Source organism: Hyperolius riggenbachi, chromosome 12 (genome assembly GCF_040937935.1).
Source record: "Hyperolius riggenbachi isolate aHypRig1 chromosome 12, aHypRig1.pri, whole genome shotgun sequence".
NCBI lineage: Eukaryota > Metazoa > Chordata > Amphibia > Anura > Hyperoliidae > Hyperolius > Hyperolius riggenbachi.
This window is the reverse complement of record NC_090657.1, coordinates 43292495-43319030: the sequence shown is the minus strand read 5'-3', so window position 1 is coordinate 43319030 and position 26536 is coordinate 43292495. Positions and strand designations below refer to the sequence as shown.

General features: G+C 37.0%; 1 protein-coding gene across 2 annotated transcripts in view; it reads left to right on the top strand.

Annotated features, from left to right (window-relative positions):
• Nucleotides 1-26536, top strand: part of ASIC2 (acid sensing ion channel subunit 2) — a 1273426-nt gene that overhangs the window by 1172742 nt on the left and 74148 nt on the right. For both annotated transcript variants that reach the window (XM_068262936.1, XM_068262935.1), the window contains exon 4: nt 6178-6328. In XM_068262936.1, coding sequence (XP_068119037.1) covers nt 6178-6328 — 151 coding nt within the window. The remainder of the gene's footprint in view (nt 1-6177; nt 6329-26536) is intronic.

Here is a 26536-nt window from a genome sequence, read left to right as displayed (position 1 = left end):
TGAAATCAACTTCTCACACTTGAGATATGTTACACTGGTCTGGTGAAAAGCCCCATTTATTTGAGTGTGTGAAATGTTTCTGGTGGAAGTCACTGCTTATCAGACACTTGGGGCTCAGTGCGGGAAATGTATTGGCTCCAAGTTTCCTTACACACTTTTTGTTGCACAAGGAAGAAAATTTACATTCTGAGAATTCTTTCATGCTACCTAGTGTATTTTTTTGTAAAGTGGTAAAGTCACTGAACTGACTTGACATGATGAGATAAACTTGGGCATATATAGTTCTAAAATCTCAAAACACTGCGCTGATATAAATTTACAGGGTGGTAAACACTCGATGGTGCGCTGCTATATGCGGAGAGTAAACCTGAATACCAGCTGCACACAAGAAATCTCTGTTGGGACTTTTATGAGCGCAGCTAATTTGCACAATATATAGTTCTAAGCCTAGTTAGCACTTGTGATAAGGGATGGCTGAATATCGGTGAGCTCCGCTGACTTTAATGGGAGGCAAACTTTTAAAGTCTGAAAGGCATCTCTGCAGCCACAATTTCTTTAAAAATAATGCATGTAGTGTCCAAAATCCAGACAGTGGCATGGAGGAGGGGGCTCAATAGCAAAAAATTTGAAAAATTATACATAGTTTAGGCAAATGCTTTAACGTTTTTTAAAGAGACGTATCCCAATAGATACGTTTTGGAAATGTGGAAGTGATGTCAGTACCCCATACTCATTTCACCTGGGGAGGGTATCTGGGGGTCCCATTCTTAACCACTTGAGGACCCACCCTTTACCCTCCCTTAAGGACCAGCGCTGTTTTAGCTGATCTGTGCTGGGTGGGCTCTGCAGCCCCCAGCACAGATCAGCGTGCAGGCAGAGCGACCAGATCGCCCCCCTTTTTTCCCCACTAGGGGGATGATGTGCTGGGGGGGTCTGATCGCTCCTGCCTGCCGGGTGTTGCGGGGGGGGCACCTCAAAGTCCCCCTCCGCGGCGAAATCCTCCTCGCTCTCCTACCTGTCCCCCCCTGGAGATCCGGGCTGCACAGGACGCTATCCGTCCTGTGCAGCCAGTGACAGGCTGTCTCCTGTCACATGGCGGCGATCCCCGGCCTCTGATTGGCCGGGGATCGCCGATCTGCCTTACCGCGCTGCTGCGCAGCAGCGCCGTACAATGTAAACAAAGCGGATTATTTCCGCTTGTGTTTACATTTAGCCTGCAAGCCGCCATCGGCGGCCCGCAGGCTATTCACGGAGCCCCCTGCCGTGAATTGACAGGAAGCAGCCGCTCGCACGAGCGGCTGCTTCCTGATTAATCAGCCTGCAGCTGGTGACGCAATACTGCGTCGCTGGTCCTGCAGCTGCCACTTTGCCGACGCACGGTATAAGCGTGCGGTCGGCAAGTGGTTAAAGAGGACTCCAAGATACCATTATGAAGGGGGATTAGAGATGGCTCTGGGGAAGAGGGGGAGGCTTGGCAAGTTTCCAGTGCCCCTCCCCCCCCAATACCATGGATTATGTGAGCTGTTAAAGCTCAGGCTGTGGAACCCCATGCAGTCTGGGCTCCGCAATATGGCTATCCCAGCCTGCATGGGCAACAAGGGGTTAAAGTGGCTCAGGAACGGTTTCCACTATGTCTGCAAACAACTTATCGGAGTAAGCAATTTACAGAACACAATACAGTAGGTTATAAATAACTTTACCTAGCAATAGCTTGTGTATGACTATAGACAAGGCAAAAAAAGGGTGAAAAGTCCTGACCAGTTCACAGAGCTCTGTAGTTATAGTGACGGCAGAGCAAGTGGGCTTTAGTGACAAGTGAAAGGTGACAGCGGTGTTACGTCGGTAAGCCCCTGTTGGTAAGCAAGTGGTTCATTAAGATCATAAAGTACTTTTTTATAGTTGCATTTTTCATGTCAAGTCTTGGTGGAAATGTTAAGATTTATAGGGATGGTCGGAATGCCAAATTCCGATTCCGTGGTAAATCCGCATTCCGCCATTGCCAATTACCGATTCCACTTTCCGCTACTAATTTCTGCATTCCAATGCGAATTTCCGCCAGATATCGCGGAAATTCCGCTTGACTTCAACATCGATTTTCTCAAACACTATAAGGTCTTTTTGAAAACATTTTTTGCATCTTGTTCAGAAGATTTAGTTTAATAAACCCTGACAATTTGGTGTTTCTAGGACTTAAGGGGACTTTGCTATAAACCGCTAAAGTCAGCAGATTTGTACTGTAATGTATAATGCAGAAAATAGGCAGATGCAGATTTTCTGCATTTTACATTACAGTAAAAATCTTCTAAATTTAGCGGTTAATAGCAAAGCCCCCTTAAGTCCTAGAAACACCAATTTTCATGGTTTATTAAACTGAATTTTTTGATCAAGATGCAAAAAAAGTTTTCAAAAAGACCTTTTAGTTTTTGAGAAAATCGATATTAAAGTCGGGTGAAATTTCCGCGATTTCCGGCAGAAATCCACCTACTGCATTTGCAATACCAATTTCCGCATTCCGATGTGGAAATGCAATTTCCGATCGGAATTTCGGAAATTGCATTTCCGCGGAATCCGAATGAGCATCTGTATAAGATTGTGGGGAAAAAATTTGCAATAAAGGAAACCTTGTAAAACATGAGAACTCACACTGGTGAGAAACCATATTCATGTGCTGAGTGTGGGAAATATTTTCTATAGAAGTCACAGCTTGTACGATAAATGATCTGAGTGTGGGAAATGGTTTTCTAGGCCTGAAAGATCTCACACTGGTGAGAAGGCCTATTCATGTGATGAGTGTGGGAAATGCTTTGTTTTAAAATATGTTATTGTTGTTCACAAGAGATCCCACACTGGTGAGGTCTATTCATGTGCTGAGAGTGGGAAATAGTTTTCTGAAATTAGAACTTCTCACAGATGAGAGAATAACCCACAACCTTGCAAAGGCAGAAACTGAGACAGGTTATGGGTTAGCTAAATTTTATTTTTAATGTGCATTGTTTCAGAACACAGCATTAGAAGGCATACATGCTTTTACAGGTGTTCTGTTGATGCATTTATATATCATGGAGAACACATTTTTCTAAGTACTTTGGAGAGAGTGATAAACAAATTGGTGTGTTGCAGGGCACACAACCCAATGTCTCCCATGCTGCAATCATGTGATCTACTTGTTTGGTGATGTAGGAGGAAACTGAAACACCTGGAGGAAACTCTCTTGAACGCAAGTTGAACATATAAACTTCATGTAGCTTTTGTCCTGACTGAGGTTTGAACCTAGCCCAGTGGGGCTAATGTGCTAGAAACATAGCCACCATTTCACCCGTGTAGCTCTAATAGCAAAGCTCTTCATTTACTATTCCAGATTGAAAGCACATTTGTGCATTGGGTTCAAATAAAAAAATCCCAATCTCTAAAGAACAGTTACATTGCCATTTCAGGTGTTGCTTTTCAGGTATTTGCTTATAGGGATGACAGAACAATTTGCCAGGCGAAACATTTCTGACAAATAACGACCTTTAGCATTTTACCATAAATTTTTGTGGTAAAAATTTTAGCTTGCATTTAACATTGAAGTCCATGTCCGCTGAATTTAGTTGTAATAGCAATGCCCCCATACATGCTAGAATCACCACATTTTCTGGGTATGTTAAGGAGAGCTGTGGGAACAAGAGAATAAAAAGATTTTTCATAAAAACATTGTAGTTTTTGAGAAAACTAATTTAAAGAAAAAAATTGTTGGTAAAGTCAGCAAAATGACATTTTGCAGCAGAATTCAGAATGTCATTGCTGTGGGACTTGCTGTACTTAATATAGCAAGTCCAGGGATGGGAATGAGATTGACGTGTGTGGCGCTGTCCGCTGGTCGTATCAATGTGTTTGGCGTCAAGTATTGAGGATATAGCGCTGGAATATTTCCAAGCATACAATCAAGCGAGTAATGAAAGGTACACAATTAATGGTTAACCACTTCCGGAGGATGCTAGTTGAAATCTATGCTAATTTGGCTCCTTTTATCCCTGCCTGGGAATAGATTTCAACTTCCCTGCCGTGCACTCCTCAGTCACTAAAGCTCACTCACCCTGCTGTTGGTATGACAGCAGAGCTTTGCGAGACAGTCAGGAAACTATTTCATTGGCTCCTGACTACTATGAGCCAATCTAATTGCCCAAGAAATCAGCTCTTGACCAGCTCACAGAGCTTCTGCTGTCGTAGCGAAGGCAGAGTTAATGGGCTTTAGCGACAGGTGAACAGAGACAGTGGCCATTCTGTGCAGCGAGACGTGGTTAAGCCCCGTTTTTTTATACCAGCAGTCTTAAAGGACCACTATTGTGAAAAATTGTAAAATGTAAAATACATGGAAACACATACAAACAAGAAGTAGATTTCTTCCAGAGTAAACTGAGCCATAAATTACCTTCCCTGAAAAGCATTTTGTACAAAAATGCTGGCCAGCCTCCCTGCCCTCTGCACAGTAAATTGGAAGTTGGATGGGGCAACTGCCATTCACTAAGTGCTTTTGAAAAATAAAAAAAACTCTGAAAATCACCCATGAGGAGATGGGCTTGTTTAAACCCTGACGGTTCTGTAGCTACTGCAAGTGACAGCAACATAGGAGAAGAGTAAGTTATGTGTCATTTTACTCTGAAAGAAATCTACTTCTGTATGTTTTTACATGTATTTTAAATGTAGCAATTTTTGTAATAGTGGTCCTTTAGGGGCTAGAGACTGATGGTATGCAAGTGGTTGTGTGTTCATAAGTAGTCTTCGTGGAAATGGTCATATCTTGGGCAATGATTTAGCAATAAAGTAAATGTTATGCATGAGACAATGCACACTGGTGACAAACCACATTCATGTGCTGTGTGGGAAATGTTTTTAGGCCTAAAAGATCTCACACTACTGAGAATCCTATTGCTCGCACGTGCAGAGTGTGGGAAATGCATTGCTCGCACGTGCAGAGTGTGGGAAATGCATTGCTCGCACGCACGTGCAGAGTGTGGGAAATGCATTGCTCGCACGCACGTGCAGAGTGTGGGAAATGCATTGCTCGCACGCACGTGCAGAGTGTGGGAAATGCATTGCTCGCACGCACGTGCAGAGTGTGGGAAATGCATTGCTCGCACGCACGTGCAGAGTGTGGGAAATGCATTGCTCGCACGCACGTGCAGAGTGTGGGAAATGCATTGCTCGCACGCACGTGCAGAGTGTGGGAAATGCATTGCTCGCACGCACGTGCAGAGTGTGGGAAATGCATTGCTCGCACGCACGTGCAGAGTGTGGGAAATGCATTGCTCGCACGCACGTGCAGAGTGTGGGAAATGCATTGCTCGCACGCACGTGCAGAGTGTGGGAAATGCATTGCTCGCACGCACGTGCAGAGTGTGGGAAATGCATTGCTCAGAAATACTTTATTGTTAAATCAAACCTCGTCATTCATGAAAGATCTTATAGTGCTGAGAAAGCCTTACTCATGTGCTGAGTATGGAAAATGTTTTTCTAGTTATTTTTTCCTGTGTGGTCCTGGCTCCATAATCTATTTCAGCCTGCAAGGTGATAAGGGGTTTAAAGAGGCTAGGGAGAGTGGACCCCATGTGATTTATTTTTAAGTAGCCTTATTACACTTACATAAAAAAACAACCCCTCCCAGGCTCTTTAACCCTTTCTCATCCATGCAGGCTGCCAGATTGTGGAGCCCGGGCTGCATGTGGCTATGCAGCCTGAGCTTTATACCAGCCTACATGGACCATGGTATAGGAGAGAGGGTTTGTCAATCCTCCCCCTAAAACACTTCTCCAATCTTTTAACTATGAGCTTTTTCCGTTTATGATGGCATCTTTTAAAGTGAACCACCAGACTAAAAATCTACTCAGCAGCCCTGAAAAGGCTTGGTGTTTCTTAAACAGTTTACAACTTTATTTTTGTTCCCCAAGCCTCATTTTTAGCTGCACAAAAGAAAACTGCCTGGGCATTTTTCACCTGATGCTGTGCAAAGCATGATGGACTTTCTGATGTTGTGTAGTTTAACTTCCTGCCATGAACATAAACATATATACTAAATGCAATAGCAGTGATATTCATCATACTATTTCTAACATATTATTTGTTTTCTTGTTTCTCATTTCTTTTTCCCGCTCCCTTAAAACCCTGCTTTGTGCATGGTCCTACCTTTCCGCCTCTTAGCTGATGTACCTTCCCTCACCATGGGGCACGTGTCGCTTCTCTGATATGGGCTCAGACTTCTTCCCAGTATACAGCATCTCCGCTTGTAGGATCGACTGTGAAACCAGATACATTGTAGAAAACTGCAACTGCAAAATGGTGCACATGCCAGGTGAGCATAGTACTGCGCCTTATGTTCAAAGCAGGAAATTTGGGTGCCTGCTATCAGAAGAAACTTGGGCACCACCATTATAAATTTGGGCTATAGTTTGAAATTTGAGGCTTCCAGGGGAATCTTCTATATAGCGCCCAAATTTCACACTATAGCTGCAATTTATAGTGGTGCTTATAGCAGCACAGCAACATTATCATAATTGCTTCAGGTTGGGGGTAGTTTGTTAAGGTTAAATGTGGAGAGCAATTAAGTTAGGCATGGAGTGGGGTGTTTTTAAGAGTTAGGCATGGGGAGGAAGTTCAGGTAAGGGAGGGTTATGTTGGATAATAGTGTTAGGATAAGTTGTAGTAAAATATGGGTATAAATTAAAAACTTTTTTTTTACTACATTATTTTAAAAACCTACAATACTGGTAAATTTTACTCATATTCTACTAGTCGAAATGAAGGGCCCAAAATTTCCTTGCGCCCCTTCTTTAACATGCACGCCATATGTTTTACTGTACATGCCATACATGTGGCATCCGTCAGAGTGCTATTTAGCCAGTTCACTTTAGCTAAGTTATTGTGATTAAAGATAAATAAAAAAGGTCACCAACTCTACTGGCTAAATAAGCAATCTTGATTTTTATTGCTACATATAAAATACAGTTTACCAGATACCCAGGGTTGGGTGCAACAATAAACCGCAAGATTGCTTATTAGTTCAGTAGAGTCAGTGACCTTTGTTGCTTCTTAGAATGTTCAGGTGGTTTGTGAATCTCTATTTGGGTCTACTGACTTCTGGCATTGAATTCCACTTACAAGGTTGGTCCTGCACATTAGCTGTTTATATTGTAGAGTCGTTATAAACTTCTCAGGTGACTATTATTGTAACACACTAGACAGACCACATCACTGTTGAGTTGTTGTTGCCTACTTGTCCCCAAGCACCACAAATGGCTGGTGTAATGCTATGTTCCACAACCATGAGAAATCTTTGGCTTTAAAAAAAAAAAAAAACAGCTTCATAAAAATGACGCACAATGCAATTGATAAGCTTGATATTTAATTAGTAGCAGATGCAATGCGTCTGTAATAGAAGTATTCATATTAATGTAAAATCACTTACATGTAACTGCACCAGAATATTACATGTATAGTGATTACTACTTAGTGAAGCAGATAACGATCTCAGAGAATGGTTAGTTAGAACATGTGTCATACAGCTATACAGGTATAAAATTAACAACATAGGTGTATGCTGATATTATGAAAAGTCCAATTTTTACCCAAAACATACTTAATTTCAGTGGAAATAGGTTAGGATACGTTTCAAGCGGTTATTGCTGTACACATCTTCACTGACAATAGCAATCCCTTATTTTCCAATAAAAGAGGAAGGCAGATAAAACTGAACAACACTGACAATTATGGTGGCCATACACCATCTAATGTTTTACATATATTCTTTTTTGATTCATTTATTGTAATAGATGTTTTTATTTCATTACTTATTTTCAAAAAATGTAAAATATCCAATTAGGTTGAAGGATTCTCATTTAAGCTAACATACACCTCTTTCAATTTCTGCCCCCCCCCCCCCCCCAAAAAAAAATCTGAGTGTTCAAATTGACGTATTTAGAAAACAATTAATTTAAATCAAATTTATACATTTTTCATACAATTGATCGTTTGAATCAAATTGGGGTAAAATCAAACCTAAAAATTGGATAGAGTGTGGCTACCATTAAAGTTGTTTGTCTAGACTGGAAATATGTGACATTATTATTGCTGCTATTCTTATTCTATCTTGGTGACACCATGTGGCACATTTAAGGCCTTTTCATTGGGACAAAAAGTAATGGGGGCGGGGAGAGTGCCCATATTAAATGGATGAGATACAGCCTACAGATGCAAATAAAAAAATGGATTTGGAATTTCAATAGCAGAGGTAGAATTCTACTACATAGCAAATCCCTGCAGGAATGGCAGCAGGCATGTGAATGCGAGCAGTTAGGCACCAGAGTTTGGTTTCACTGTAGCCAAACTCCAGGTTATCAGGTATATTAGTGGCTTTAGTGTTAAGCATAACTGGGGGCTTGCTAGTGTAATGCATGAGGGGGTGGGTAGAATTAGTCTAAATGCTAACCATCCTGCCACTTATGTTAACCACTACCCCCACATTAATGTTAATCTCCCCCTACTTATGCCTAGCATTAAATATTTGCCTACTAATTCTAACCACACCCCCTACTTCTACTTACTTTAACCACTTATACTTAACTTTAACTACTCCTCCAATTATGCTAACCACTCCCCTACTTATACTTACCTTTCACTGCTCAAGATAACCACGCCCCCACTTATACTTTAATCACACCCACTTATACTAAATACTATCCCATTTATACTTACTTTAACCACTTCCACTTATAAATACTTTCACCACACCCCCACTTTTGCTAACCACATCCTCACTTATACTAAATAATCCTCCATTTATACTTTAACCGCTCCCCACAAATACTCCCATTTATACTTACTTTAACCACTCCCCACTTATGCTAAATACTCCCATTTATACTTACTTTAACCACTCCTCACTTATGCTAAATACTCCCATTTATACGTAATTTAAGCACTCCCCACTTATGCTAAATACTCCCATTTATACTTTAACCTCTCCCCACTTATGCTAAATACTCCCATTTATACTTTAACCACTCCCCACTTATGCTAAATACTTCTATTTATACTTACTTTAACCACTTCCCACTTATGCTAAATACTCCCATTTATATGTAATTTAACCACTCCCCACTTATGCTAAATACTTCTATTTATACTTACTTTAACCACTTCCCATTTATATTTACTTTAACCACTTCCCACTTATATTAAATACTTAATTTACACTTTAACCACTCCCCACTAATGCTAAATATTCCCATTTATACGTTTTTTAAATACTCCACCATTTACACTTATTTTAACCACTCCCCACTTATGCCAAATACTCCCATTTATATTTACTTTAACCACTTATGCCAAATACTCCCATTTATACTTTAACCACTCCCCACTTATGCTAAATACTCCCATTTATACTTACTTTAACCACTCCCCACTTATGCCAAATACTCCCATTTATATTTACTTTAACCACTTATGCCAAATACTCCCATTTATACTTTAACCACTCCCCACTTATGCTAAATACTCCCATTTATACTTACTTTAACCACTCCCCACTTATGCTAAATACTCCCATTTATACTTTAACCACTCCCCACTTATGCCAAATACTCCCATTTATATTTACTTTAACCACTTATGCCAAATACTCCCATTTATACTTTAACCACTCCCCACTTATGCTAAATACTCAATTTACACTTTAACCACTCCCCAGTTATGCTAAATACTCCCATTTATACTTACTTTAACCACTCCCCACTTATATTAAATACTCCCATTTATACTTTAACCACTCCCCACTTATGCCAAATACTCCCATTTATACGTAATTTAACCACTCCCCACTTATACATACTTTAAATACTCCACCATTTAAACTTATTTTAACCACTCCCCACTTATGCCAAATACTCCCATTTATACGTACTTTAACCACTCCCCACTTATGCTAAATACTCCCATTTATACTTACTTTAACCACTCCCCACTTATATTAAATACTCAATTTACACTTTAACCACTCCCCACTTATGCTAAATACTCCCATTTATACTTAATTTAACCACTCCCCACTTATATTAAATACTCAATTTACACTTTAACCACTCCCCACTTATGCCAAATACTCCCATTTATACGTACTTTAACCACTCCCCACTTATGTTAAATACTCCCATTTATACTTACTTTAACCACTCCCCACTTATTTTAAATACTCAATTTACACTTTAACCACTCCCCACTTATGCCAAATACTCCCATTTATACTTACTTTAACCACTCCCCACTTATGCTAAATACTCCCATTTATATTTACTTTAACCACTCCCCACTTATGCTAAATACTCAATTTACACTTTAACCACTCCCCACTTATGCTAAATACTCCCATTTATACGTAATTTAACCACTCCCCACTTATACGTACTTTAAATACTCCACCATTTAAACTTATTTTAACCACTCCCCACTTATGCCAAATACTCCCATTTATACGTACTTTAACCACTCCCCACTTATGCTAAATACTCCCATTTATACTTACTTTAACCACTCCCCACTTATATTAAATACTCAATTTACACTTTAACCACTCCCCACTTATGCTAAATACTCCCATTTATACTTTAACCACTCCCCACTTATGCTAAATACTCCCATTTATACTTTAACCACTCCCCACTTATGCCAAATACTCCCATTTATATTTACTTTAACCACTTATGCCAAATACTCCCATTTATACTTTAACCACTCCCCACTTATGCCAAATACTCCAATTTATACGTACTTTAACCACTCCCCACTTATGCCAAATACTCCCATTTATATTTACTTTAACCACTCCCCACTTATGCTAAATACTCAATTTACACTTTAACCACTCCCCACTTATGCTAAATACTCCCATTTATACTTAATTTAACCACTCCCCACTTATGCCAAATACTCCCATTATTATTTACTTTAACCACTTCCCACTTATGCTAAAGACTCCCATTTATACATAATTTAACCACTCCCCACTTATGCCAAATACTCCTATTTATATTTACTTTAACCACTTCCCACTTATATTAAATACTTAATTTACACTTTAACCACTCCCCACTAATGCTAAATATTCCCATTTATACGTTTTTTAAATACTCCACCATTTACACTTATTTTAACCACTCCCCACTTATGCCAAATACTCCCATTTATATTTACTTTAACCACTTATGCCAAATACTCCCATTTATACTTTAACCACTCCCCACTTATGCTAAATACTCCCATTTATACTTACTTTAACCACTCCCCACTTATGCTAAATACTCCCATTTATACTTACTTTAACCACTCCCCACTTATATTAAATACTCAATTTACACTTTAACCACTCCCCACTTATGCTAAATACTCCCATTTATACTTTAACCACTCCCCACTTATGCTAAATACTCCCATTTATACTTTAACCACTCCCCACTTATGCCAAATACTCCCATTTATACGTACTTTAACCACTCCCCACTTATGCTAAATACTCCCATTTATATTTACTTTAACCACTCCCCACTTATGCTAAATACTCCCATTTATACGTAATTTAACCACTCCCCACTTATACGTACTTTAAATACTCCACCATTTAAACTTATTTTAACCACTCCCCACTTATGCTAAATACTCCCATTTATACTTACTTTAACCACTCCCCACTTATATTAAATACTCCCATTTATACTTTAACCACTCCCCACTTATGCCAAATACTCCCATTTATACGTACTTTAACCACTCCCCACTTATATTAAATACTCAATTTACACTTTAACCACTTATGCCAAATACTCCCATTTATACTTTAACCACTCCCCACTTATGCTAAATACTCCCATTTATACTTATTTTAACCACTCCCCACTTATGCTAAATACTCCCATTTATACTTACTTTAACCACTCCCCACTTATATTAAATACTCAATTTACACTTTAACCACTCCCCACTTATGCTAAATACTCCCATTTATACTTTAACCACTCCCCACTTATGCCAAATACTCCCATTTATACTTACTTTAACCACTCCCCACTTATATTAAATACTCCCATTTATACTTTAACCACTCCCCACTTATGCCAAATACTCCCATTTATACGTACTTTAACCACTCCCCACTTATGCCAAATACTCCCATTTATACTTTAACCACTCCCCACTTATGCTAAATACTCCCATTTATACTTTAACCACTCCCCACTTATGCCAAATACTCCCATTTATATTTACTTTAACCACTTATGCCACTTTTGCCAAATACTCCCATTTATACTTTAACCACTCCCCACTTATGCTAAATACTCCCATTTATACTTACTTTAACCACTCCCCACTTATATTAAATACTCAATTTACACTTTAACCACTCCCCACTTATGCTAAATACTCCCATTTATACTTTAACCACTCCCCACTTATGCCAAATACTCCCATTTATACTTTAACCACTCCCCACTTATGCTAAATACTCCCATTTATACTTACTTTAACCACTCCCCACTTATGCCAAATACTCCCATTTATACGTACTTTAACCACTCCCCACTTATGCTAAATACTCCCATTTATATTTACTTTAACCACTCCCCACTTATGCTAAATACTCAATTTACACTTTAACCACTCCCCACTTATGCTAAATACTCCCATTTATACGTAATTTAACCACTCCCCACTTATACGTACTTTAAATACTCCACCATTTAAACTTATTTTAACCACTCCCCACTTATGCCAAATACTCCCATTTATACGTACTTTAACTACTCCCCACTTATACTTACTTTAACCACTCCCCACTTATATTAAATACTCAATTTACACTTTAACCACTCCCCACTTATGCTAAATACTCCCATTTATACTTTAACCACTCCCCACTTATGCCAAATACTCCCATTTATATTTACTTTAACCACTTATGCCAAATACTCCCATTTATACTTTAACCACTCCCCACTTATGCTAAATACTCCCATTTATACTTACTTTAACCACTCCCCACTTATGCTAAATACTCCCATTTATACTTTAACCACTCCCCACTTATGCCAAATACTCCCATTTATACTTACTTTAACCACTCCCCACTTATATTAAATACTCAATTTACACTTTAACCACTCCCCACTTATGCCAAATACTCCCATTTATATTTACTTTAACCACTTATGCCAAATACTCCCATTTATACTTTAACCACTCCCCACTTATGCTAAATACTCCCATTTATACTTACTTTAACCACTCCCCACTTATGCTAAATACTCCCATTTATACTTACTTTAACCACTCCCCACTTATATTAAATACTCAATTTACACTTTAACCACTCCCCAGTTATGCTAAATACTCCCATTTATACTTTAACCACTCCCCACTTATGCCAAATACTCCTATTTATACGTACTTTAACCACTTATGCTAAATACTCCCATTTATATTTACTTTAACCACTCCCCACTTATGCTAAATACTCAATTTACACTTTAACCACTCCCCACTTATGCTAAATACTCCCATTTATACGTAATTTAACCACTCCCCACTTATACGTACTTTAAATACTCCACCATTTAAACTTATTTTAACCACTCCCCACTTATGCCAAATACTCCCATTTATACGTACTTTAACCACTCCCCACTTATGCTAAATACTCCCATTTATACTTACTTTAACCACTCCCCACTTATATTAAATACTCAATTTACACTTTAACCACTCCCCACTTATGCTAAATACTCCCATTTATACTTTAACCACTCCCCACTTATGCCAAATACTCCCATTTGTATTTACTTTAACCACTTATGCCAAATACTCCCATTTATACTTTAACCACTCCCCACTTATGCTAAATACTCCCATTTATATTTACTTTAACCACTCCCCACTTATATTAAATACTCAATTTACACTTTAACCACTCCCCACTTATGCTAAATACTCCCATTTATACTTTAACCACTCCCCACTTATGCTAAATACTCCCATTTATACTTTAACCACTCCCCACTTATGCCAAATACTCCCATTTATACGTACTTTAACCACTCCCCACTTATGCTAAATACTCCCATTTATATTTACTTTAACCACTCCCCACTTATGCTAAATACTCCCATTTATACGTAATTTAACCACTCCCCACTTATACGTACTTTAAATACTCCACCATTTAAACTTATTTTAACCACTCCCCACTTATGCTAAATACTCCCATTTATACTTACTTTAACCACTCCCCACTTATATTAAATACTCCCATTTATACTTTAACCACTCCCCACTTATGCCAAATACTCCCATTTATACGTACTTTAACCACTCCCCACTTATATTAAATACTCAATTTACACTTTAACCACTTATGCCAAATACTCCCATTTATACTTTAACCACTCCCCACTTATGCTAAATACTCCCATTTATACTTATTTTAACCACTCCCCACTTATGCTAAATACTCCCATTTATACTTACTTTAACCACTCCCCACTTATATTAAATACTCAATTTACACTTTAACCACTCCCCACTTATGCTAAATACTCCCATTTATACTTTAACCACTCCCCACTTATGCCAAATACTCCCATTTATACTTACTTTAACCACTCCCCACTTATATTAAATACTCCCATTTATACTTTAACCACTCCCCACTTATGCCAAATACTCCCATTTATACGTACTTTAACCACTCCCCACTTATGCCAAATACTCCCATTTATACTTTAACCACTCCCCACTTATGCTAAATACTCCCATTTATACTTTAACCACTCCCCACTTATGCCAAATACTCCCATTTATATTTACTTTAACCACTTATGCCACTTTTGCCAAATACTCCCATTTATACTTTAACCACTCCCCACTTATGCTAAATACTCCCATTTATACTTACTTTAACCACTCCCCACTTATATTAAATACTCAATTTACACTTTAACCACTCCCCACTTATGCTAAATACTCCCATTTATACTTTAACCACTCCCCACTTATGCCAAATACTCCCATTTATACTTTAACCACTCCCCACTTATGCTAAATACTCCCATTTATACTTACTTTAACCACTCCCCACTTATGCCAAATACTCCCATTTATACGTACTTTAACCACTCCCCACTTATGCTAAATACTCCCATTTATATTTACTTTAACCACTCCCCACTTATGCTAAATACTCAATTTACACTTTAACCACTCCCCACTTATGCTAAATACTCCCATTTATACGTAATTTAACCACTCCCCACTTATACGTACTTTAAATACTCCACCATTTAAACTTATTTTAACCACTCCCCACTTATGCCAAATACTCCCATTTATACGTACTTTAACTACTCCCCACTTATACTTACTTTAACCACTCCCCACTTATATTAAATACTCAATTTACACTTTAACCACTCCCCACTTATGCTAAATACTCCCATTTATACTTTAACCACTCCCCACTTATGCCAAATACTCCCATTTATACTTTAACCACTCCCCACTTATGCCAAATACTCCCATTTATATTTACTTTAACCACTTATGCCAAATACTCCCATTTATACTTACTTTAACCACTCCCCACTTATGCTAAATACTCCCATTTATACTTTAACCACTCCCCACTTATGCCAAATACTCCCATTTATACTTACTTTAACCACTCCCCACTTATATTAAATACTCAATTTACACTTTAACCACTCCCCACTTATGCCAAATACTCCCATTTATATTTACTTTAACCACTTATGCCAAATACTCCCATTTATACTTTAACCACTCCCCACTTATGCTAAATACTCCCATTTATACTTACTTTAACCACTCCCCACTTATGCTAAATACTCCCATTTATACTTACTTTAACCACTCCCCACTTATATTAAATACTCAATTTACACTTTAACCACTCCCCAGTTATGCTAAATACTCCCATTTATACTTTAACCACTCCCCACTTATGCTAAATACTCCCATTTATACTTTAACCACTCCCCACTTATGCCAAATACTCCCATTTATACTTTAACCACTCCCCACTTATGCTAAATACTCCCATTTATACTTACTTTAACCACTCCCCACTTATGCCAAATACTCCCATTTATACGTACTTTAACCACTCCCCACTTATGCTAAATACTCCCATTTATATTTACTTTAACCACTCCCCACTTATGCTAAATACTCAATTTACACTTTAACCACTCCCCACTTATGCTAAATACTCCCATTTATACGTAATTTAACCACTCCCCACTTATACGTACTTTAAATACTCCACCATTTAAACTTATTTTAACCACTCCCCACTTATGCCAAATACTCCCATTTATACGTACTTTAACTACTCCCCACTTATACTTACTTTAACCACTCCCCACTTATATTAAATACTCAATTTACACTTTAACCACTCCCCACTTATGCTAAATACTCCCATTTATACTTTAACCACTCCCCACTTATGCCAAATACTCCCATTTATACTTTAACCACTCCCCACTTATGCCAAATACTCCCATTTATATTTACTTTAACCACTTATGCCAAATACTCCCATTTATACTTACTTTAACCACTCCCCACTTATGCTAAATACTCCCATTTATACTTTAACCACTCCCCACTTATGCCAAATACTCCCATTTATACTTACTTTAACCACTCCCCACTTATATTAAATACTCAATTTACACTTTAACCACTCCCCACTTATGCCAAATACTCCCATTTATATTTACTTTAACCACTTATGCCAAATACTCCCATTTATACTTTAACCACTCCCCACTTATGCTAAATACTCCCATTTATACTTACTTTAACCACTCCCCACTTATGCTAAATACTCCCATTTATACTTACTTTAACCACTCCCCACTTATATTAAATACTCAATTTACACTTTAACCACTCCCCAGTTATGCTAAATACTCCCATTTATACTTTAACCACTCCCCACTTATGCCAAATACTCCTATTTATACGTACTTTAACCACTTATGCTAAATACTCCCATTTATATTTACTTTAACCACTCCCCACTTATGCTAAATACTCAATTTACACTTTAACCACTCCCCACTTATGCTAAATACTCCCATTTATACGTAATTTAACCACTCCCCACTTATACGTACTTTAAATACTCCACCATTTAAACTTATTTTAACCACTCCCCACTTATGCCAAATACTCCCATTTATACGTACTTTAACCACTCCCCACTTATGCTAAATACTCCCATTTATACTTACTTTAACCACTCCCCACTTATATTAAATACTCAATTTACACTTTAACCACTCCCCACTTATGCTAAATACTCCCATTTATACTTTAACCACTCCCCACTTATGCCAAATACTCCCATTTGTATTTACTTTAACCACTTATGCCAAATACTCCCATTTATACTTTAACCACTCCCCACTTATGCTAAATACTCCCATTTATATTTACTTTAACCACTCCCCACTTATATTAAATACTCAATTTACACTTTAACCACTCCCCACTTATGCTAAATACTCCCATTTATACTTTAACCACTCCCCACTTATGCCAAATACTCCCATTTATACGTACTTTAACCACTCCCCACTTATGCCAAATACTCCCATTTATACGTACTTTAACCACTCCCCACTTATGCTAAATACTCCCATTTATATTTACTTTAACCACTCCCCACTTATATTAAATACTCAATTTACACTTTAACCACTCCCCACTTATGCTAAATACTCCCATTTATACTTTAACCACTCCCCACTTATGCCAAATACTCCCATTTATATTTACTTTAACCACTTATGCCAAATACTCCCATTTATACTTTAACCACTCCCCACTTATGCCAAATACTCCAATTTATACGTACTTTAACCACTCCCCACTTATGCCAAATACTCCCATTTATATTTACTTTAACCACTCCCCACTTATGCTAAATACTCAATTTACACTTTAACCACTCCCCACTTATGCTAAATACTCCCATTATTATTTACTTTAACCACTTCCCACTTATGCTAAATACTCCCATTTATACTTAATTTAACCACTCCCCACTTATGCCAAATACTCCCATTATTATTTACTTTAACCACTTCCCACTTATGCTAAAGACTCCCATTTATACATAATTTAACCACTCCCCACTTATGCCAAATACTCCTATTTATATTTACTTTAACCACTTCCCACTTATATTAAATACTTAATTTACACTTTAACCACTCCCCACTAATGCTAAATATTCCCATTTATACGTTTTTTAAATACTCCACCATTTACACTTATTTTAACCACTCCCCACTTATGCCAAATACTCCCATTTATATTTACTTTAACCACTTATGCCAAATACTCCCATTTATACTTTAACCACTCCCCACTTATGCTAAATACTCCCATTTATACTTACTTTAACCACTCCCCACTTATATTAAATACTCAATTTACACTTTAACCACTCCCCACTTATGCTAAATACTCCCATTTATACTTTAACCACTCCCCACTTATGCTAAATACTCCCATTTATACTTTAACCACTCCCCACTTATGCCAAATACTCCCATTTATACGTACTTTAACCACTCCCCACTTATGCCAAATACTCCCATTTATACGTACTTTAACCACTCCCCACTTATGCCAAATACTCCCATTTATACGTACTTTAACCACTCCCCACTTATGCTAAATACTCCCATTTATATTTACTTTAACCACTCCCCACTTATATTAAATACTCAATTTACACTTTAACCACTCCCCACTTATGCTAAATAATCCCATTTATACTTTAACCACTCCCCACTTATGCCAAATACTCCCATTATTATTTACTTTAACCACTCCCCACTTATGCCAAATACTCCTATTTATATTTACTTTAACCACTTCCCACTTATATTAAATACTTAATTTACACTTTAACCACTCCCCACTAATGCTAAATATTCCCATTTATACGTTTTTTAAATACTCCACCATTTACACTTATTTTAACCACTCCCCACTTATGCCAAATACTCCCATTTATATTTACTTTAACCACTTATGCCAAATACTCCCATTTATACTTTAACCACTCCCCACTTATGCTAAATACTCCCATTTATACGTACTTTAACCACTCCCCACTTATGCTAAATACTCCCATTTATACTTACTTTAACCACTCCCCACTTATATTAAATACTCAATTTACACTTTAACCACTCCCCACTTATGCTAAATACTCCCATTTATACTTTAACCACTCCCCACTTATGCCAAATACTCCCATTTATACGTACTTTAACCACTCCCCACTTATACCAAATACTCCCATTTATACGTACTTTAACCACTCCCCACTTATATTAAATACTCAATTTACACTTTAACCACTTATGCCAAATACTCCCATTTATACTTTAACCACTCCCCACTTATGCCAAATACTCCAATTTATACGTACTTTAACCACTTCCCACTTATGCCAAATACTCCCATTTATATTTACTTTAACCACTCCCCACTTATGCTAAATACTCAATTTACACTTTAACCACTCCCCACTTATGCTAAATACTCCCATTTATACTTAATTTAACCACTCCCCACTTATGCCAAATACTCCCATTATTATTTACTTTAACCACTTCCCACTTATGCTAAAGACTCCCATTTATACATAATTTAACCACTCCCCACTTATGCCAAATACTCCTATTTATATTTACTTTAACCACTTCCCACTTATATTAAATACTTAATTTACACTTTAACCACTCCCCACTAATGCTAAATATTCCCATTTATACGTTTTTTAAATACTCCACCATTTACACTTATTTTAACCACTCCCCACTTATGCCAAATACTCCCATTTATATTTACTTTAACCACTTATGCCAAATACTCCCATTTATACTTTAACCACTCCCCACTTATGCTAAATACTCCCATTTATACTTACTTTAACCACTCCCCACTTATGCTAAATACTCCCATTTATACTTACTTTAACCACTCCCCACTTATATTAAATACTCAATTTACACTTTAACCACTCCCCACTTATGCTAAATACTCCCATTTATACTTTAACCACTCCCCACTTATGCTAAATACTCCCATTTATACTTTAACCACTCCCCACTTATGCCAAATACTCCCATTTATACGTACTTTAACCACTCCCCACTTATGCCAAATACTCCCATTTATACGTACTTTAACCACTCCCCACTTATGCTAAATACTCCCATTTATACTTTAACCACTCCCCACTTATGCCAAATACTCCCATTATTATTTACTTTAACCACTCCCCACTTATGCCAAATACTCCTATTTATATTTACTTTAACCACTTCCCACTTATATTAAATACTTAATTTACACTTTAACCACTCCCCACTAATGCTAAATATTCCCATTTATACGTTTTTTAAATACTCCACCATTTACACTTATTTTAACCACTCCCCACTTATGCCAAATACTCCCATTTATATTTACTTTAACCACTTATGCCAAATACTCCCATTTATACTTTAACCACTCCCCACTTATGCTAAATACTCCCATTTATACTTTAACCACTCCCCACTTATGCCAAATACTCCCATTTATACGTACTTTAACCACTCCCCACTTATGCTAAATACTCCCATTTATACGTACTTTAACCACTCCCCACTTATGCCAAATACTCCCATTTTTACGTACTTTAACCACTCCCCACTTATGCTAAATACTCAATTTACACTTTAACCACTTATGCCAAATACTCCCATTTACACTTTAACCACTCCCCACTTATGCTAAATACTCCCATTTATACTTTAACCACTCCCCACTTATCCCAAATACTCCCATTTATACGTACTTTAACCACTCCCCACTTATGCCAAATACTCCCATTTATACGTACTTTAACCACTCCCCACTTATATTAAATACTCAATTTACACTTTAACCACTTATGCCAAATACTCCCATTTATACTTTAACCACTCCCCACTTATGCCAAATACTCCAATTTATACGTACTTTAACCACTCCCCACTTATGCTAAATACTCAATTTACACTTTAACCACTCCCCACTTATGCTAAATACTCCCATTTATACTTAATTTAACCACTCCCCACTTATGCCAAATACTCCCATTATTATTTACTTTAACCACTTCCCACTTATGCTAAAGACTCCCATTTATACATAATTTAACCACTCCCCACTTATGCCAAATACTCCTATTTATATTTACTTTAACCACTTCCCACTTATATTAAATACTTAATTTACACTTTAACCACTCCCCACTAATGCTAAATATTCCCATTTATACGTTTTTTAAATACTCCACCATTTACACTTATTTTAACCACTCCCCACTTATGCCAAATACTCCCATTTATATTTACTTTAACCACTTATGCCAAATACTCCCATTTATACTTTAACCACTCCCCACTTATGCTAAATACTCCCATTTATACTTACTTTAACCACTCCCCACTTATGCTAAATACTCCCATTTATACTTACTTTAACCACTCCCCACTTATATTAAATACTCAATTTACACTTTAACCACTCCCCACTTATGCTAAATACTCCCATTTATACGTAATTTAACCACTCCCCACTTATACGTACTTTAAATACTCCACCATTTAAACTTATTTTAACCACTCCCCACTTATGCCAAATACTCCCATTTATACGTACTTTAACCACTCCCCACTTATACGTACTTTAAATACTCCACCATTTAAACTTATTTTAACCACTCCCCACTTATGCCAAATACTCCCATTTATACGTACTTTAACCACTCCCCACTTATGCTAAATACTCCCATTTATACTTTAACCACTCCCCACTTATGCTAAATACTCCTATTTATACTTACTTTAACCACTCCCCACTTATGCTAAATACTCCCATTTATACTTACTTTAACCACTCCCCACTTATATTAAATACTCAATTTACACTTTAACCACTCCCCAGTTATGCTAAATACTCCCATTTATACTTTAACCACTCCCCACTTATGCCAAATACTCCCATTTATACGTACTTTAACCACTCCCCACTTATGCTAAATACTCCCATTTATACGTACTTTAACCACTCCCCACTTATGCTAAATACTCCCATTTATACGTACTTTAACCACTCCCCACTTATGCTAAATACTCCCATTTATACTTTAACCACTCCCCACTTATGCCAAATACTCCCATTTATACGTACTTTAACCACTCCCCACTTATGCCAAATACTCCAATTTTTACGTACTTTAACCACTCCCCACTTATGCTAAATACTCAATTTACACTTTAACCACTTATGCCAAATACTCCCATTTACACTTTAACCACTCCCCACTTATGCTAAATACTCCCATTTATACTTACTTTAACCACTCCCCACTTATATTAAATACTCAATTTACACTTTAACCACTTATGCCAAATACTCCCATTTATACTTTAACCACTCCCCACTTATGCTAAATACTCCCATTTATACTTACTTTAACCACTCCCCACTTATGCTAAATACTCCCATTTATACTTACTTTAACCACTCCCCACTTATATTAAATACTCAATTTACACTTTAACCACTCCCCACTTATGCTAAATACTCCCATTTATACTTTAACCACTCCCCACTTATGCCAAATACTCCCATTTATACGTACTTTAACCACTCCCCACTTATGCTAAATACTCCCATTTATATTTACTTTAACCACTCCCCACTTATGCTAAATACTCAATTTACACTTTAACCACTCCCCACTTATGCTAAATACTCCCATTTATACGTAATTTAACCACTCCCCACTTATACGTACTTTAAATACTCCACCATTTAAACTTATTTTAACCACTCCCCACTTATGCCAAATACTCCCATTTATACGTACTTTAACCACTCCCCACTTATGCTAAATACTCCCATTTATACTTACTTTAACCACTCCCCACTTATATTAAATACTCAATTTACACTTTAACCACTCCCCACTTATGCTAAATACTCCCATTTATACTTTAACCACTCCCCACTTATGCCAAATACTCCCATTTATACGTACTTTAACCACTCCCCACTTATACCAAAGACTCCCATTTATACATAATTTAACCACTCCCCACTTATATTAAATACTCCCATTTATACTTTAACCACTCCCCACTTATGCTAAATACTCCCATTATTATTTACTTTAACCACTTCCCACTTATGCTAAAAACTCCCATTTATACATAATTTAACCACTCCCCACTTATGCCAAATACTCGCATTTATATTTACTTTAACCACTCCCCACTTATGCTAAATACTCCTATTTATACTTTAACCACTCCCCACTTATGCTAAATACTCCCATTTATACGTAATTTAACCACTCCCCACTTATACGTACTTTAAATACTCCACCATTTAAACTTATTTTAACCACTCCCCACTTATGCCAAATACTCCCATTTATACGTAATTTAACCACTCCCCACTTATGCTAAATACTCCCATTTATACGTACTTTAACCACTCCCAACTTATGCTAAATATTCCCATTTATACGGTTTTTAAATACTCCACCATTTACAGTTATTTTAAACACTCCCCACTTATGCCAAATACTCCCATTTATATTTACTTTAACCACTCCCCACTTATGCTAAATACTCCCATTTATACTTTAACCACTCCCCACTTATGCTAAATACTCCCATTTATACTTTAACCACTCCCCACTTATGCCAAATACTCCCATTTATACGTACTTTAACCACTCCCCACTTATGCTAAATACTCCCATTTATACGTAATTTAACCACTCCCCACTTATATTAAATACTTCCATTTATACGTACTTTAAATACTCCACCATTTAAACTTATTTTAACCACTCCCCACTTATGCCAAATACTCCCATTTATACGTACTTTAAATACTCCCATTTATACTTACTTTAACCACTCCCCACTTATGCTAAATACTCCCATTTATACTTACTTTAACCACTCCCCACTTATGCCAAATACTCCTATTTATATTTACTTTAACCACTTCCCACTTATATTAAATACTCAATTTACACTTTAACCACTCCCCACTAATGCTAAATATTCCCATTTATACGTTTTTTAAATACTCCACCATTTACACTTATTTTAACCACTCCCCACTTATGCCAAATACTCCCATTTATATTTATTTTAACCACTTATGCCAAATACTCCCATTTATACTTTAACCACTCCCCACTTATGCTAAATACTCCTATTTATACGTAATTTAAATACTTAATTTACACTTTAACCACCTCCCACTTATGCTAAATACTCCCATTTATACTTACTTTAACCACTCCCCACTTATATTAAATACTCAATTTACACTTTAACCACTCCCCACTTATGCTAAATACTCCCATTTATACTTAATTTAAATACTTAAATTACACTTTAACCACTCCCCACTTATGCTAAATACTCCCATTTATACGTAATTTAAATACTTAATTTACACTTTAACCACTCCCCACTTATGCTAAATACTCCCATTTATACTTTAACCACTCCCCACTTATGCCAAATACTTTTATTTATACTTTAACCACTCCCCACTTATGCCAAATACTCCCATTTATACTTTAACCACTCCCCACTTATGCTAAATACTTTAACCACTCCCCACTTATATTAAATACTTAATTTACACTTTAACCACTCCCCACTTTTACTAAATACTTCTATTTATATTTACTTTAACCACTTCCCACTTATGCTTTAACCACTCCCCACTTATGCTAAATACTCCACCATTTATACTTTAACCACTGCCAAATTATGCTAATTACTCTTATTTTTACTTACTTGAAATACTTCCTATACGGGAGAGTGTTCACTAGCGTTATCTTTTGGCCAAAAAGTATATTACACATATATACACAGAAGTACATACACACTATTAATAAAATTAATAAAATAACCCCCCCCTCTCAAAAAAAAAACCCGCTTAAAATAAATAGTTCCCTTAAGGACTCAGCTTGTTTTAATATATATTTTATGGGGGAAATTAATTTAAATTTATTATATAGGTGCTGGTAATTATGGCCAGAACAAAAAAAAAAAAAACAGAAGCATAACACCTATATTTCAAAATAATATATTGTCGCCATACATTGTGATAGGGACATAATTTAAACGGGTTAATAATCGGGACATCTGGGCAAATAAACAGTGTTTGTTTTAACCACACGAGAATGTTTAATTTTAAAACTATAATGGCTGAAAACGGAGACATTTTTTTCTAAGTGGTTAAATTTAATCATAAGTTTTTAAATACTCCCTTAGTTATATTTAACTTTAACTGCTCCCCCATTTCTAGTTGGGTGGAATTGTGGGTCTAGTTCCCATAAACCAGTTCACCCCAAAGGGTTTTCACTATAACGGACCAGAGCAATTTTCACTTGTCAGTGCTCCTCCCTTTTATTCCCAAATAACTTTATTACTACTTATCACAAGAAAATAATCTATACCTCGTTTTTTTCGCCACCAATTAGGCTTTCTGTGGGTAGTACATTTTGCTAAGATTTTTTTTATCCTAAATGCGTTTTATTGGGAAAAAAATGTTTTTGCCCACTTGTGTGGGGGTGGTCAAAGTTAAGGAAGTGGTTAATGCTAGGTATAGGATTAATATTTATCACCCCCCCCACACACACTTTTATTAACTTTAAGTATAAGTGGTGGAGGGATGGTTTTATGTTTAATGTTAACCATTCCCCCTACTTAATCGTAACATACACTGTTTATTAGTGTTATGTGTAAACATAAGTGGGGTATAATAAATATTAGTCTCATGCATAACACTAACCCACTACCACCTTATTAGCATTATGTTTAAGTGGGGTGGCTGGTTAAGCATAAATTGAAGAGGGGGGGCTAGTTAGCAGTAGGCAGAAGTGGTAAATATTAGTCTTATGCGTAATGCTAACTTCCTCCCCACTTATGTTAAACACAAATCACACCACTGCTTAATGCCAGGGATGAGCTCACGAGTAGTGAGCTACTCAAATTCATTATTAAAATGAGGTTTGAATGCCTCAGATATGCAGCTGGGAGACGAAGGGTTACTTTCACACAATGCCACCGACTTCTACGTGTAGCACATCTTGGACGCATTGCACGGCTCACTAGCGCACACTTCCTCCTTCCAGCTTGAAGGAGGAAGTGCATATTAATGAGTCTTGCAATGTGTCCAATAGGCTACATGCAAGACGTGGTACAGTCTCCCAGCCTAAGTTTAATGAATTATAGTAGCTCACTACTTGTGAGCACTCACGAGCTCATCCATGCTTAACTAGGGGTAGTAGAATGTCGGTATAATTAACAATATTCTACTATCGGGGATAGTGTAT